The sequence below is a fragment of the Camelina sativa genome, chromosome 17, assembly GCF_030686135.1.
Source record: "Camelina sativa cultivar CO46 ecotype springtype chromosome 17, ASM3068613v1".
NCBI lineage: Eukaryota > Viridiplantae > Streptophyta > Magnoliopsida > Brassicales > Brassicaceae > Camelina > Camelina sativa.
Genome location: NC_141896.1, coordinates 39,245,960 through 39,263,473, shown reverse-complemented (window position 1 = coordinate 39,263,473; position 17,514 = coordinate 39,245,960). Strand labels below are relative to the sequence as shown.

The window sequence follows — 17,514 nt, the reverse complement described above, 5'->3', positions numbered from 1 at the left end:
TTTCTTGGAGGATCTCACTTTAAACTTTTGATGAATAGTGTTAAATTGGTAAAAAAGTCACATTGTTAATTGTCTTTCTTATCCTTCACGTCAGAGGTCACCCATTTGATTATGGTTGCTCATGTTAGAGATATGGTAGTACGGGTCGTCATGATTTATACTGCCGAGAATCAGAAGGAGAAGCTGATCCAAAGATATAATTTAAGAAAGTTATAATATATACTAAAAATGAATAATAATTATTTTTATAAAAAAGTTTATGTTTTTATGCAGTTTTAAACTAGTTATTTTTTTGAAAGAAAATATATATTTCTTTGAGAGTAAATGGGTCTCTTATTTTAACAGATATTGTAGTCTTTTTTTTTATAAACAAAATGAATAAACAAATAATATTATATTTACAAATTACAATCTTCATTCATGTATAGTTTGATTAGGTAGATAAAATACGTATTCTTTAGAAGATTCCAATACTTTTTGAATTCATAAATAAAATCACTCTTTCCACGAAATAAAAGGCCGGCTCAAAACTCAAAACCGGAATAGAACAATGACACAAATAAACTCAAGTGGACTAAAGGCCCAATATAACTGTAAAGGCCCAATAAGAAAAAGAGATTTGATAATGGCGTGGAAGCTTTTTGGAAACAGCTCAAGATCACTAGTTCCTTCTAGAATTAAACCTCTGGAACGTTCTTGTGTCCTCGATATAATAATAACAATGGAGCTAAATTTTTCAAAACACAACAAATCGAGAGAACACGAAGACGATTCAGTTAGTAAAGTTTAATACTTTTAGTTTTCAGAATCGGAGAAAGAAAAAGAAAATGAGTGCTGTTGCGATAAACCACTTGTTCGGCTTTCCGGAGACGATCGAGAAGCTGATTCTCCCGATCTCTCGTTCCGGCGACGGTAATAGTAACGAGTCTCGAGTTGGAGGAGGAGGAGGAAGTAACAACATCCCAATCGACATTTTGGAATCTTCTAAAAAGTACATATTTTATCTCGACATCCCCGGAATCTCAAAATCCGATATCCAGGTATTTATTTATTTATTTATAAATCCCAAATTCTATGAAAATTAGGGTTTGTTAATTGTTACTGATATGATTTTGGGGTTTATTGTGCTGGTTTGGATAGGTGACTGTGGAGGAAGAGAGGACATTAGTGATAAAGAGTAATGGGAAGAGGAAGAGAGATGATGGTGGTGACGAGAGTGAAGAAGGTTCTAAGTACATTAGACTTGAGAGGAGACTTGCTCAGAATCTTGTTAAGAAGTTCCGCTTACCGGAAGATGCTGACGTGTCTGCCGTTACGGCTAAATATCAAGATGGGGTTTTGACTGTCACCGTTAATAAGTTACCGCCTCAGCCGCCTAAGCCTAAGACTGTCCAAATCGCTGTTTCTTGAGTATGGTTTCCTTCCTTCTTCGTGTTTTTTTGTTTGTGTCTTGTCTAGTTTGTTGTTCCTTAGATCTGTAAGGATTCTGTTCTGTCGGGATCCCCTGTTCTGTCTCATGTTTTCTGATCTGTAAGGATTCTTGTTCCTTTGTAAAGCGGATGTTTCAGTTTCCTTGTCTAGTTCCTGTTAATTAAGAACAGATGACTGTTGTGATGTGAGTATTATCATTAGTTTATTATGAGTCAAAGCCCGATACTTTTGTTACCAAACACAAAAAGAAAAAGAGATGTTTTAGTTTTTAGTAGCTCTTATACTCTTCTGGCTTTTCTGGTTTTTAGTATGTTTTCTGTTTTACTTTTCTGATGTATTGTAACCACAATCTTTATATCATGAAGGAGCTAGCTTCGTTAACATGGTAAAGCCAGTGATTCTCCATCTCTGATTCCATCTTCTTGATATCATAAAGACTCTCAATTTTTCTTTGTTTAGGTCTCATGGCAGCCATAGCTTCTTGTATATCAGCTAAGATGGCTGTGATGTCCAGAGGAAGGACCATAAGCTCCCTGAGATTGTTCGGTCCAATCACTTCCGGATCTGCTCCCCACATCAAATGCCCGACATGAAGGTTCGCTTCTTGCGTCAAATGCTTACCGTCAAAGAAGATGTACTCTTCAGGCTTGGTGCATACACTGTCGACCGAGCAACCCGTTCCATTGAGAGATCCAGTTCCACAACAAGCAGCGATCCCTGTCTCGAATGCTGCATCGAACACAATATAAATGTCAAGGTCATGGTGATCGATGATGATTGACGGATACATACATTGTTGTAAAAGACTTACTGTAAGTCTTAGACTTGATAACTCTGTTTTGGATCGAGCTGAAGAAGTCGTAAAACGAGTACTGGAAACCATTCAGTTCTCGTGAGAGTTTAACCATGAGCTGCAACAGTTTCTTGTTATGCAAGGCTGCCATTTCAGAAGGCAGTTGCACGCATTCTTGAACATCTCCGCTTGCTTGTTTCACGGACGGTAAGCAACCCAACGGTGGCAAGTTCTGCAACGCAAATTTCCTCCCTCCAGCGCCATAAACAACCTGTAAAAAAAATCAACAGATGAAAACAAATGTATAGGGGAAGAAAAAAACAGATCATCAAAGAGATGTAGCTGCTGAGAGTTTTAACCTTAATTTGTGATTCTATGGTAGTGATGACTTGGTCCACAAAAGCTTGTTTCTCATCATCTGAGGGACTTGGATTATTCTTAGCATAGTTCAAGTAATCATCAGAGCCAATGTAGAACAAGTAGATAGCTACAGAACATGTTTGATTTGTCCATTTGTTCTTATTTTCCGAGAATTTACTCACTTGTTGTGACAGAGTCATCTGTTCAAAAACATTCAAAGATTAAACCTAATGTTCCTTTAAACGTTGTCCTAATTAAATTTCACCCATCAGGAACCAAAAGCTTCACACCAATTATTATACTTTTGCACTTCTTTCTAAATGTAACATTGATTTTTGTTTGCACCCAATCCAAGATTTGACTTGACTACAAACTTGATTCCAAAGTCACAAAATATTAAAATATCAAGAAGATATATATCCAAAAATTGATGAACTGGATTAAATTAGGCCATTTCCATAGGAGTATCTAAGTTAGATACTCTCCCATTAAAATAATTAAAAGAAAAAAAGAACATTAGAGAGAAGAGATGAAAGCAGGGCGTGCCTATGGGTAAGTAAAAAGGTATTTGCTTCGGGACTCAAAAATATATAGTTTTTTTTTGTATTTTTGAATCCTCAATTCTGAAAAATATGGTGTATCATTATGGTTTTGGGAGTTTTATTATTTCCTAAACAACCCAAAAAAGAATATAATACCCTAAATTGTGAATGAATCGAGTAAGTCGTGAAACATAAGCAAGAAAGATTATAAAAAATTGGTGAAAGAATTTATTGAAATAGAAGAAAGAGCGATTATGTTTTAGTTTTTTAGATTTTTTTTTTTTGAAAAATTTATATAATTTTAAGTTTTTAATGTTTATTTTATTATAATTTTGAGTTTTAATATTATTTTTTAAAAAATATATATATATTAAAATGACTTCCAAAGTAAATTCGCCTTAAGCCCCGATAAATCTGGGCACGGCACTGGATGAAAGGTTATCAAATATTAACAATTAGGTATTCTAAACCAATAAGGGTGTTCTTAACAATTTAATCTAAAGAAGAAAAATAAAACTGACCGTCTCCGGAGGAGAGCCGAGAACGGTGGCGTCAGCGACGGCGAAGTTAGCTCCGTGAGAAAAATCCGCCGTGGTTTGGAGAATCGGAGAGATATGAGGAATTCCCATGAAATCAGCTGCGAATCACAAAAATGGAAATATCAAATGAATAAAATGAAATAAAACCATAGTAGGAAAGCTTGCGTCAACTCTGAACATGTTTGATTCTTGAAGTGATCAGTATAATTACCAAGATAATCGGGAACGATAGAACCATCGGACCACCGTCCCGTGGCTTGTCCAACGGTGACTCCATAAGGAGGAAAGCTTGCGTCAACTCTTTTCTGAGAGAGAAACTGTTTGTTTCCGGGGTCGTAAAGGCTATCACCGAACACGAAGAGCGTCTGAGCAAAGGAGACGGTGGGGAAGTGAAGTAGAAGAAGAAGAGGTAGTAAAGTAGCGAAGAAGTGAGACTTGAGATTCGTCATTTGAAGGATCGGAAAGAGAGAGAGAGCTTCGACGTTGGTTACTTAGTTAGAAACCACGAACAATGAAGGAATGAACGTAGAAGCCACGTGATCAACGTTTTTAACTTTTTTAAATTTACTACTATGAATGTCTTCTACGTTAGCCCTTTGGTGGTGGCATTATTTTACTATTTAGTCGACAAGAAAACAAATTATTACACCATTTTAATGATGATAACTTCATTTTACATCCACTTACATGTTGTGAGCATATGTAAAAATCATTGTTTTATTTAGAAGAGTGTGTTGTGGTAGTACTTGTTTCGATCAAATACTATAATCTATATATACTCTCTTTGTGTCAAGTGGTTTCACGATCGTTAATTAAACCTTCACACTAGAATCGTTCGCGGAAACAAGCTAGTCGAGTATTAAATGCACTCGTATTAAGTTAAGTACAGTATCATCAACTTCAAGCTTGAAAAGTATACATATGTTCTTCGACCGAAACGACGTTTTGTCTCGAGTTAACGAGCCGTACCAGTGCACACCTGTCGCAATATATATCCATCAAAGGCAATTTCGTAACTGATCTCTAAATATTTTACGACTAAAACAACCCAATCCGATCGATATATAGTTCGATCTTGCCAACTTGGATTAGATAACATTGGAAAAGAAATGATGAGTTGTAATCAGTTGTTGACAAACAATCTTCCATGAGTCGTGACATGTAAAATAGACGTTACACTAACAAAAAGTAAATCATTCGCATGCCTCACACTAGCGTGCCGATTCAACATGTAAAATGGACACCAACATGCATGATATAAACATAAACTATAGACTTACGTTGAAGCAATGTAATGATGTATCTTATACATATATTTGTTTGTCTCTTACAAGGAAAAAACTTAAATTAGGACTAATCTTTTCAACTGCATCCGCTTCCCCTTGAGCTTCAACCCCATTCCAAAACCTTATAAACTTACCAAATAAATAAGTTGGCCACTTGGCCTCCAATCATTTTTTTTCGGTTCTAGAACTGAATCTACACTCTTTCCTTCCTATATGTTACGGTTTTATGGCGACATATTTTTCATTTGACATATTAATACTTAATAGTCAAATGAATTTTTTTTGTTTTTTTCATTTTTATCCACACTCTTTTCGCCCTCCCAAAAATCATAAGAACCATGATACTGTTTTTTTTCTTTTCTTTTTATAAAAACGCATTTAAAATCGGCAAATGGAACTGTATAGTCTAATATGGAATGAAACTGATCTATATTTGCTAACCAACGTAATATATATATATATATATATATATATATATATATATATATATGATAACTTATACTATAATTCGTCATGCATTGTCCGACTAAGTATTGTTCATCTTGAATAACCATTTATCTCATGTTTACTTTCAAATTTTACTAACCCGATATTCATGCATAAAACTACATATGATCCAATAAGATAAAAAGATTGGGTTAGATAATTTCCGGATCCAATTTTTTTGCCAACCCTTGATACAATATTGTAACTTTATCTATGGTTCGGCTGATAAATAATTCCTACTTATCTTATAGTCTTATTGTACAGCTTTTTTCTTTTGTCAGCTACACATTAAATAAAGAAAAATGAATGCGGAGATTGGCTTTTCCAGTCTTTTGAAGAATAGCTAGATCAATAGACTTCAGTTAACTTCAAAAGACGGGGTACATGTTTTTCCTAGATTGTCTAATTTTTTACTTTTAATAGTAATCGAAAAATGTGGATACATGCATGGACCGGTGGTGGTGGTCCTGGCGGACTTGGTGGTGGTAGTTGAGAACTAAAAAAATGTGAATCACATAGCAGTTTCCTCTTAACTGACATGTTGTTCTTCATGACTATACAACTCTTATCTTCTAACTAATAATTTATCAAAAATGCAAAACTAATTTGATTACGCTTTCTGTTGTCGCAGCTTGACCCGTGATTTTGGGGTTTCTCCCTTAGAAACTAGTATGTCATACTATTATCTGGATTAATTATATACTCATTCTGTTTTGTTTACTTACTTTTATTTTACAAAAATATTATTTTATGTTCTCTATGCAGATTTGATATAAAAAACTGTTTTATGTTTTCCAAATTTAAAATAGAGATTTCTAATATTTGGATGTATATTAAAAACAGAGATTTCATATATAGAAGAAAAATAGAGATCTTTAATTTAGAGTTAGACATATATAGAGTGGTGTTGAAGATATTTTTACTCTATAATAGAGTTTATAGGGATATTTAGAGTAGGGTTGGATATTGTATAAGATAGATAAAATATACATTAAAAAAAAATCAATCAAGCATATTACCATTTAAAATTAAACTTTGTAAATATAGATATCTTTAAAAGGCTTTAAGTGGCAAGCACTTTTAATTTGTTTTATTTAAAACACTAAAATCTACTTTTCTTTTAAAAAAATTTTACAAATAAAAAACATAATCTATAAACTAATAGTACTCAACAAAAAGTCTAATTCATTCATATCTATATATATTAAGTGGTTTGTCTATCGAAAAGAGTTAGGTAGAAGCTAAGTGGAGTTAGTTTCAACGTTCAAGTGATTCAGTCATAGCAATAAAGAGTTATGTGACAATTTTCTCAAAATTTTTATTTTTTTAAGTTCGATTATTATTTAAAGGGTGTCAATAGAAATATATATATATATATATATATATATATATATATATCTATATAAGCTCTTTATTTTCCATATTTTTTGGTTCGATGACGTTGTCGTCGTTGCTAGTGCGATCTATGATCTATCTGTATGTTGTTTAGTTCTTGGGCTAACTATTTTCTATCTCTAGAATCTAGATCACGCACGGGATCTTGGAATTTGTAATGGGTTCTTCTTAGTTTGTTGAGAATTAAAATAATAATGATATGCTCAACACTGCTTTTTTTTTATGGGTTATGTGAGAACCTGAGAATAAGAACCTACGCGTGTCCGATGACCGGCTCTGTGCTCAAATTAGACAAGTTTGGGGGCACAATATTGCACACTCCATTAGAACAAAGTGATAGAATTTGAGAATCCTTTTAGAGGAATTTATTTTAAAAAAATCTTTGTTATTAATACCAAAGATTAATAATACAAGTTTGAGGAATTTATACCACAATTTAACTTTTTTAAAAAAATCTTTGTTATTAATTTATTTTTTTCAAAAATATTATAATTTTTTTTATTTTTTCAAAAAATAGAAATCTGTAAATTGATTTTTAAGGGTGTTCAATTTAATATTTTAGGTCTTTGTTGACTATTTAAAATTTAGGATAGCTGTAGGTTATAGGGTTTGGTGTTTAAATTTTAGTTACTAATGTTGAAATTTAAGTTTTAGTTTTGTGGTATTTGGAAAATAGATTCTAATGGTATTTTTAAAAATAAAACTAAAAATAGTATTTTTATTTTAAGAAAATTATTTTAGTGGTATTTACGAGAATTATCCATACTTTTAAGAGGTTATTGATTCATAACTTACATGAGTCATCATTTACCTTTTTCTTTTTGCATTTTTTTTTGTATAATTGTATATATATGGTTGATAAGTATAACTAATAAGTTACTAATACTCATGAATAAAATAGTCGGAATGGTCGATATTAAAAAAGTGAAATTATAGAAATTTGTTAAAAAAAACTAATTATACATAGAGAAATTATTAAAATACCACACTTTTAAGTTTTGTTGCCAAAAATACTATTATTATTAATTTGATGTTTCAAAAATACCATCAAAAAGTTTTGATTTCAAAAACCACAAATGCAAAAATTAATTTTAAGGGTTTAATTTGTTTGTATATTTTTCTTTTGGATTTGGGTTAACTATTTATATTAAGGATATAGGTTTGGTTAACTATTTATATTTAGGATATAGGTTTGAAAGGTAGAGTCTAGTGTTTGGTTTTAAGTTTTCTTTCTTTGTCAATTGAAAATTTTGAAATTTTAGTTTTAATTTTATAGTATTTCGAAAAAATATCTATTAATGGTATTTATATAAATTGTCCTTATGCATATAATGTATATATCGAGAGATATATATATATATATATATATATATATATATATTAAATTTCATATGAAAGTAGAACAAGATTCAATGATATATATAGATGAGTCACAAATAAGGCACGCTTAACATAAAAAAACTCTATTTTTACGTCAAGCACGTTTTTTTTTTGTTTCAATGATTCAAAACTAAGCATTATTTCATTATTTTTGCTTCTGATACATTCAACTCTATTAGTTTATAATTTTATTTAAAACACTTGATGGCAAAATGAAACTCTATTAGTTTATAAACACTTGATGGCAAAACGTCACTAGTAAATTAAAGAAAAAACAAAAGACATTCCACTTGACATATTTTACAATTTTAACCTTGGTCTAACCTCTAAAAGTGTACGATTTTCAGACGGGTAACAAAATATTGTTTTTGGAAACAAGGGATGTTTCAGATCGGCATAGCTCTCTCAAGAGAAAAGTTCCAGTTCATATTCAAATCTGAGCATGATTTAAGGGATGTTTTGGAAAAGGGAGCCCATATCTTCAATGACTGGTCCATCGCGGTGGATAGATGGTATGAGCAACCGCCGGCTAACTATCTCCAATTCATACTTCTATGGGTTCAGATATGAAATCTTCCCATAAACTACTTCACTATTCTGGCAATAACCTCAATGGGAGAACTGATTGGGCAAGTGCTCGAGGTGGCTTTCGATCCGGACCGGCCTCAATTACAGGAATTTGTCAGAGTTAAAATTCTCTTTGATGTTTCAAGACCTCTGCAAAGATCAAAGGTGATAAATCACAAGGGAGGCTCGACAACAATAAGGTTCTAGTATGAACGAGTGCAAAAGCGTTATTATGAGTGTCAAAGGTTAACTCACGAGAAAGAAGTCTGTTCAATCATCTTAAAACGAGCTCAGTATGAAGCTACAACAAGAAGATTGGGTAAAAAGGTGGAGAAACCAAAGAAACCAAAGGCTTTGGCAGAAAATGATCCCCTTTTTGGTGTGATAAAAGAGGATCAGGTGGAATCGATACTCTTACGGGTAAACCAAAAATCGCTCCTGAAGTCTTATAAGGAATTTGACAATATCTGCTGGCAGCAAATGGAGAGGATCAAGCCATTAAGATCGAGAGAGTGAAGAAAACGGTGGGCGAGGTTGAGAAGGATCCTATGGCACAAAAATCCATCTTGAGATTAGAACCTCCTCCGATAGTCCAACTCGACATCAACAAAGAGAAAGGATTGGTATTTAATTATGAAGGAGATACTGATCCCTCGCAAGAAGGGCCGTCTACAAGGCTGTGTCTAAACTCAATGCCTACAAAACCTGCGACATCTGAAGACCGGTCTTGGCTAGTGGACTTCACTAAGCAACAGTCTAGGGAAGCACATGGAGACTTTATGGGATTACACAAAACCTTTCAGAGTAAACCAACGGTTTTTAGGGCCGGTTTCTCTGAAGCTAGTCCGGGTTTAGTTCAATAAAGGGGATGTCAAGGAAAAGGCCTACAAAGAGCAACAAAAAGCCAAAACCGTTCATACCCCCAACAGAAGGCGTTATTCAAGTTTTAAACTCAGGGCTAGTGGTTGGAAGGATGGAAAAGAGAAAAGCAGATGAAGAGGGAACAAGCACTGCAAAAATAACAAAGCTTAATCCAAATGAGGTGATCCCAAAGGGGGGATTGCCTAACGTCCAATGAGCATACTGAGCTGGAATTGCCAAGGAGTGGGACGGTCTCAAGACTTGGCAATTCCCCGTCTTAGGGAATTGCGTAAAAAACATTTCCCTGAGATGTTGTTCTTGATGGAAACCATGAATGATCGGGACACTTTAGTGGATTTACAAGAATGGTTGGGGTACAGTAGGGTTTCTACGGTGGATCCAGTGGGGAAATGTGGAGGTTTAGCAGTTTTTTGGAAGAGCAGTGTACATATTGATGTAAAGTTTGCGGATAAGAATCTATTAGATCTTCAAGTGCAGTTTGGGGAGACTACTTTCTTTGTGTCCTGTGTATATGGCGATGCGGATTTTAAAAAAAGGAAAGTAGTTTGGGAAAGAATCAGTAGAATCAGTGTAAGTAGGAGAGAAAGCTGGTGGATGTTAGGAGATTTCAATGACATCCTCAACAATTCAGAAAAGCTTGAAGAACCTCGAAGATCTGACTCTTGTTTCAAGCCTTTCTCGGATATGCTAAATGTATGCGAGATGGAGGAACTCTCAGGTCAAGGTAACCGTTTCACTTGGGCAGGAAGAAGATATGACTTGTGGATTCAGAGCAGGTTAGACAGGGTTTTTGGGAACAAAGAATGGTTCAAGCAATTCCCCGCCTCTAATCAAGCCTTCTTGGACTTCAGAGGCTCAGATCACAGACCAATTATAATGAAACTCCTCTCTTCCCAAGAAGCATACCGGGGACAGTTCCGCTTTGATAAGAATTTTCTCTTTAAGCCAGAGGTAGAAGAAGCAGTATCTAGAGCCTGGAATTCTACCAATCCAAACAGGGGGACAACATCTGCTGATAAGTTAAGACTATGCCGGAAAGCCCTTAGCTCATTGAAGAAGAAAAACGTAACAAATGCTAAGGAAAGGATTCAGCAGATTGAAGAGGCTCTGGAGAAGGAGCAATCAGACAGATTTCCCATCAGAGGTCAGGTCCTTTTTTTCAAAAAAGAACTGGCTAGAGCTTACCGAGATGAAGAAAAATATTGGAACCAGAGGAGTAGAGAGAAATGGATGCTATGTGGAGACAGAAACTCAAAATTCTTCCATGCCTCTGTGAAAGGAAACAGATCAAAGAAAATGATAGAAAAGCTGATAGACATAAATGGGAATTTTCAAAAATCTGAGGCGGCAAAAGGGGAGGTAGCTTGTGCATATTTCCAGAATCTATTCACCTCGTCCAACCCATCCGGCTTTGATGATTGGTTCAGAGGATTTCAGCCAAAAGTCACACAAGAAATGAACAAGAGGTTACTGGAACCAGTATCGGAGGAGGAGATAAAGAATGCGGCTTTTGCGAGAAACCCATCAAAGGCTCCCGGTGCAGATGGAATGTCAAGCCTGTTCTTTCACCATTACTGGAAAACAGTAGGGCCACAGGTGACCTTAGAGGTTAAAAAGTTTTTTGAAGAAGGGGTTTTTCCAACAGAGTGGAACTACACACATCTCTGCTTGATCCCGAAAATCCCTCATCCAACAGAGATGGCCAACCTTCGACCAATAAGCCTGTGCTCCGTGCTGTACAAGATAATATCTAAGGTAATGGTGAAAAGACTCCAGTCCTTCCTGTCAAAACTGGTGTCTGTTTCTCAATCAGCCTTTGTTTCAAATAGACTAATATCAGATAACATATTAGTAGCACACGAGTTGGTGCATAGTCTAAATGTTCATCCAGCAATCTCTGCAGAGTACATGGTTGTAAAGTCAGATATGTCCAAGGCGTTTGATAGAGTAGAGTGGAGCTACCTGAGATCTCTTCTAAGGGCTCTAGGGTTCCACGAAAGATGGATAAGCTGGATCATGTTCTATGTCACTTCAGTAACATACTCGGTGCTGAGTAATGATCAACCTTACGGTATGGTAACACCGCAGAGAGGTCTTAGACAGGGAGACCCCCTCTCTCCCTTCCTCTTCGTCTTATGCACTGAAGGCTTATCACACCTCTTAAAGTCAGCTCAGTTAAGAGGTTTGATCAATGGCATACATTTCAAGGAAAAAGGTCCCACAATCAATCATCTGCTATTCGCGGACGATAGTCTTTTCATCTGCAAGGCAAATGAAGAAGAAAGCAAGGTTTTACAAGACATCTTAAAAGTCTATGGAGAAGCAACAGGTCAAAGAGTTAATTTCAACAAATCTTCTCTTACCTTTGGAGCAAAGGTCCCAGATCCGCAGAAATCAGATATAAAACGCATTTTGGGAATACAAAACGAAGGTGGCGCAAGATCTTATCTAGGACTCCCAGAATGCTTTAGTGGATCAAAAGTAGAAATGCTAGGGTATATCAAGGACAGAATGAAGTCAAAACTCTCAAGCTGGTATACTCGATCCCTGTCACAAGGAGGTAAAGAAATTATGTTGAAATCCGTAGCAATGGCTATGCCAGTCTTCGCCATGTCTTGCTTCAGGCTACCAAAGACCACATGCTCAAACTTTTCAAGTGCAATGACACATTACTGGTGGAATTCCTTTGAACATAATCGGAAAATCCATTGGCAAAGCTGGGAAAAGATGTGCTTGCCAAAATCACACGGTGGTCTAGGATTCAGAGACATTCAACTGTTCAACCAGGCGCTTCTAGCTAAACAGGCTTGGAGGCTTCTACAATTCCCAGACTGCTTATTCTCGCAGGTGATGAAGAGCAGATATTACCCTGACAGTCACTTCTTAGAAGCCTGTTTAGGACAGAGACCATCATTTGGATGGAGAAGTATTTTACATGGCCGAGACCTTCTGAAAAAAGGTTTGAAGAAAAGAGTAGGAAATGGGGCTTCCTTAAGAGTCTGGATAGATAGATGGGTGGAAGATGAAGTGGAAGGGCCTAGGGCTCTCTGGATAAAAAACGAATCATAAACCCAGACTTAAGAGTTCAGGATCTGATAGATCACCAACTTCGAGACTGGGATATTGACAAGCTCACGGAACTCTTCTTCCATGATGATGTGACAAAAATCAAAGCAGCAAAGCCAGTGGTTTCTCTGGAAGATTTTTGGGTATGGAAGTTCAATAAAAGCGGAGATTTCTCAGTAAAATCTGAGTATTGGTTGGCAGTAGATACTAATGACAGATCCCTCATACACGAAGCTGCGATCCAGCCATCCATAAATTCGCTTAAGGAACAGGTTTGGAAACTTACCACAGATCCAAAGATCAAAGTGTTTTTATGGAAAATGCTCAGCGGTGCCATACCAGTAGCGGATCTCTTATCACATCGAGGGCTGAAAGTGGACAGTAGATGTCAAGTGTGTGGGCTGGAAGGTGAGTCCATAGAGCATGCCTTGTTTAATTGCACTTTGTCAAGGCAAATTTGGGTTATCAGATTATCCAATGCCAGCAGAGGGGTTTGAAGAGGGATCTGTTTACTCTATCATCCATCATTTCCTCATCAACAAAGATAATATAAGATGGCCTCGGGAGTTAAGGAAAAGTTTTCCATGGATTATTTGGAGAATCTGGAAAAACCGAAACCTTTACTTTTTTGAAGGTAAAACCTTTAACCCTCTTGAATCAGTTTGCAAAATGAGACAGGATGTAGAGGAATGGTTTCTCGTCCAAACAATCCAAAACGAGGGCAATATAGCTACGCAGAGTAGGGAGCACGTCACAACCAACTCCCCAAGAATAACAGATGAGGGAGGAAAATGGTCCCCTCCAGCTCACGGATGGTTAAAGTGCAACGTGGAATCTTCTTGGTCCAAAAGGAATTTGCTTGTAGGGGGGGGGGGGGGGGGGTTGCATGGGTTCTAAGAGATGAAAAAGGCATCACTCTCCTTCACAGCAGAAGAGCTTTTGCAAAGATAACATCAAAGGAGGAGGCAAAACTGGTATGTGTGCGGTGGGCGATCCAAAGCATAAACAGTCATCATCTGAACCATATAATTTTTGCTATCGAAGATACTGAAATAGTAGGGGCAGTTCTCAGACCCAATGCTTGGCCCTCCTTTCTCTATCAAGCTGAAGAATTGTGGAGAGTTTTAAGTATGTTTCAGGATTGGAGATTGACCCTGGAAAGAGCATCAGCAAACAGAAGAGCTAAACTCATAGCAGAAAGCGTCACGTTAGATTGCCGGATGCAATCTTATGTTGCAGAAGGTCATCCCTTTTGGTTAAATTCGGTCTTTGCTGATGAGATAGTGTAGTCCTCTGTATCTGCTTTTGAGTTACAATTCTTGGGTTTTTTGAGTATAGGCCTAATTTTACATAGGCACTAATGGTAGAATTGTAAATCGGGTAGGAAAGATAACTAATCCTATAACTATGTAATGTTTCAGAAGTCTTATTAATATAATCCAACAGATGATAAAAAAAAAAAGGAAACAAGTATCAGTATTGAGTATACAGATTCTTTTGTATTAGACGTGATTATTATGAATTTTTATCAAATAGTCGTTAATCATTAATATATTGATGGAGGTTTTTCAAAAAAAAAAATTTCTAGTAAATCTTTTCTTCTACAGAATTTAGTTAAAAACTGGCCCAATTAAAAAAAAATCTGATAACAATTCTATTTCTTTTTAGTTGTTTTATGTTTAATTTCTGATATTCAACCTAATGCAAAACCAAAATACAAGTAGACCAAAGTGTTATTGAAATCGAGACAAATCAACCATATTATCAAATTGTATATTTGTATTATAAGTTCATAGCATTACAAATTTTAGAATAACACTAAAAATGATCAAAAAACTAATTTCGATAAAATTTCGTAGTCTCCATTTTTTTTTATAAACTCTAATGGCTGATTCTGTTAGTTCTAGTAAAAATACATTAAAGTGCTATATATAAAGTGGACTTCTTTCCAAATGACTACTATATTATCTATTCCGAATTTGAAATGGTCTCCGACTAATGCCAAAGAATAATTAACCAGATTACATGCTACTGATTCACTTAGTAAACTACTTGGTTTTAAGTCCTTTCAAGTCCAAATTTCCCGTTATGATTTTTGTTTACAGAGACGTTCGAACCCTAAAGAAATGTTGTAGCACATTCCCAGATTTAAGCAGCTATTAGTTATTGGACCACAGCTATACGGGCATGCGCTAAACTCTGAACACCCAACAATGGTTAAGCTATATTTTGAATATGGATATGACTACCCAACTATCGCTAAGCTAAACTTTGAACACCTAACTATCGCTATGGTACTAGGCTACTAGCCTACTAGCTAGTGCATTAATAGTACTCCCTCCGTTTCAAAATATAGGATGCTTAAGGTAAAGCACACATATTAAGATAATTTACTTTTCTTTTAAAAAGTATCATATATATTTAAATTAAAAAAGATTCAACCAATAATAAAGAAGACTGCATAAGTAATGATTACAAATTATTAAATATATATTAAAATTTGCATGGAAAGTTACAAGACATCTTATATTTTGAAACAAAGAAAAGAGGTTAAAACATCTTATATATTGAAACGGAGGGAGTATATTATTTTTAAAAATCCTAGCGCTACGTTATCATTGTTACATAAACAATTAATTTTAATTGTCAAATTGTATATTGCAATATAAATATACGAGTACGATCTAGGAGCTAAAATACACTTAAAGCAGCAATCTTCACTCTCATTGGTCTGTGTAAATGATGGCAACCCATTGTACTTTAGTCAGTGTTCTCGGGGTATTTTTAGTATTGACACTCTTCCACAACCCGATCACCGTCTCCGGACAGAATATTCCGGCGGTGGCCTTGTTCACCTTCGGTGACTCCAACTTCGACGCAGGAAACAAACAGACTCTCACCCAAGCTAACGTCGCTCAAGGTTTCTGGCCGTATGGAAAATCCCGAGATGATCCCAACGGCAAATTCTCTGACGGTTTCATCGCTCCGGACTTCGTTGGTACGACCTTTTTTTTGTTACTTATATATAACCGAAAGATATTTTTGATCGAATTCTACACTAATCTCCAAAACATGAAACATGTAAAAATGATGTTTTTATCATTTAAAACGTTTATATAGTTACAAATCACAGAGTGTTCAGTGTTGTACTTAATAATAACCTTGAAAATGTTATAAATATGCATGCGTTTAAGAAAAAAAGGAAGATTAGTGCATAGTTTCGGTAATCTATGCAACCAGTTACATGGAAATGATTTTTTTTTTTCTTTTTTCTTTTTTATAGAACCATCATATTTTTGGTATTGACACTCGGAGATGTAATTAAAAGCAAACTACTTTTAATATAGCAAGATTCATGGGGATTCCAATCGAGATCCCGGCGGCGCTTAAACCGAACGTGAATGTCTCACGTGGAGCTAGTTTTGCCGTCGCCGATGCTACTCTTCTCGGAGCTCCGGTGGAATCTGTAAGTCAACTTACTTTCTTACAATCAAGTATATCTGTAATATTCAACAATCAACACCTAACTCAAAGGACTTTAAGTGTTGTACTTTACATAGAGACACTGAACTTTTTTTTTTTTTTTTTTTGTTGCAATTATCTATAAATATATATTGTTTTTTTTTTTTTTGTGTCTTTAGTTGACTCTGAATCAACAAGTGAGAAAATTCGCTGATATGAAAGCAGCAAACTGGAATGATGACTTCATCAAGAAGTCAGTGTTTATAATTTACATTGGTGCAAACGATTACTTGAATTTCACCAAGAACAACCCTAACGCTGATGCATCTGCTCAACAAGCTTTTGTCATTTCCGTGACCAACAAGTTAAAGAACGATATTAGCTTGTTGTATTCATCAGGAGCGAGTAAGTTCGTGATCCAAACCCTAGCTCCATTGGGTTGCTTACCTATCGTCAGACAAGATTACAATACCGGGATGGATCAATGCTATGAAAAACTCAACGATTTGGCTAAGCAACACAACGAAAAAATTGGACCGATGTTGAACGAAATGGCCAAAGCATCTCCTGGTTTCCAATTCACCGTCTTCGATTTTTACAATGTGATTCTTCGTAGGACGCAGAGGAACCAGAACTTCCGTGAGTTGATTAATTACGATGGTTTTCAAATTTATAAACTCTGGTACCATGTGGAAACTAATATACGAAACCTTTCAATTTGTTACTCTTAGGGTTTTTCGTTACGAACTCATCGTGCTGCGGAATTGGGACACACAATGCATACGGTTGCGGTTTACCTAACGTGCACTCGAAGCTATGCGAGTACCAACGGTCTTACCTATTTTTCGACGGACGTCACAACACCGAGAAGGCACAAGAAATGTTTGGTAATCTACTCTTTGGAGCCGATCCAAATGTTATCCAACCGATGAACGTCCGTGAGCTTGTGGTTTACCCAGCTGATGAACCGATGCGTGAGTCTTGGATGCCTACAACGTCAGCCACTTTCTAAGCCAGCAACTGTAGCTCGTTGTCTAGCTGCGGTTATAAATTTTACTAAGTCTCTCTATAAATCAATCAGATTCCTACAAGGATAATGAGTTCCGTATCAAACATCGGAATCTTGATGTTTAACGGTTTGCAACGTTGTTTCCTGTTTTCTCTAATGAATTTTCCTCCATATATAATATTTTTTCCGTTTCACAAAAAATGTTATTTTGATACATTTCATGTAAATTAAAAAAAAAAATTGAATTCTACATGTGCTCATATTTAATAAGTAACTAGTAAATTTAGATTCAATGAAAAAAACTTTTGAGTTAAAG

At 35.5% G+C, this 17,514-nt stretch overlaps 3 protein-coding genes across 3 annotated transcripts; 2 read left to right on the top strand and 1 right to left on the bottom strand.

Annotated features, from left to right (window-relative positions):
* Nucleotides 1–654: 654 nt before the first annotated feature.
* On the top strand, nt 655–2,827 carry LOC104758753 (17.4 kDa class III heat shock protein). Its single transcript, XM_010481682.3, has 3 exons — nt 655–1,040; nt 1,141–1,410; nt 1,891–2,827. The coding sequence occupies exons 1-2, from the start codon at nt 828–830 to the stop codon at nt 1,408–1,410; spliced, it is 483 nt and encodes a 160-aa protein (XP_010479984.1). The 5' UTR covers nt 655–827; the 3' UTR covers nt 1,891–2,827.
* LOC104758754 (inactive GDSL esterase/lipase-like protein 25) lies at nt 1,607–4,260 on the bottom strand. The gene is made up of 5 exons (XM_010481684.3): nt 3,877–4,260; nt 3,648–3,763; nt 2,584–2,784; nt 2,243–2,495; nt 1,607–2,160 (listed from the first exon to the last, which is right to left on the bottom strand). Exons 1-5 carry the CDS (start codon nt 4,112–4,114, stop codon nt 1,784–1,786), a joined length of 1,185 nt encoding a protein of 394 aa, XP_010479986.1. The 5' UTR covers nt 4,115–4,260; the 3' UTR covers nt 1,607–1,783.
* An 11,157-nt stretch (nt 4,261–15,417) lies between these two features.
* Nucleotides 15,418–17,448, top strand: LOC104758752 (inactive GDSL esterase/lipase-like protein 23). The gene is made up of 4 exons (XM_087494165.1): nt 15,418–15,725; nt 16,075–16,193; nt 16,369–16,828; nt 16,921–17,448. Exons 1-4 carry the CDS (start codon nt 15,467–15,469, stop codon nt 17,199–17,201), a joined length of 1,119 nt encoding a protein of 372 aa, XP_087350291.1. The 5' UTR covers nt 15,418–15,466; the 3' UTR covers nt 17,202–17,448.
* Nucleotides 17,449–17,514: the final 66 nt, after the last annotated feature.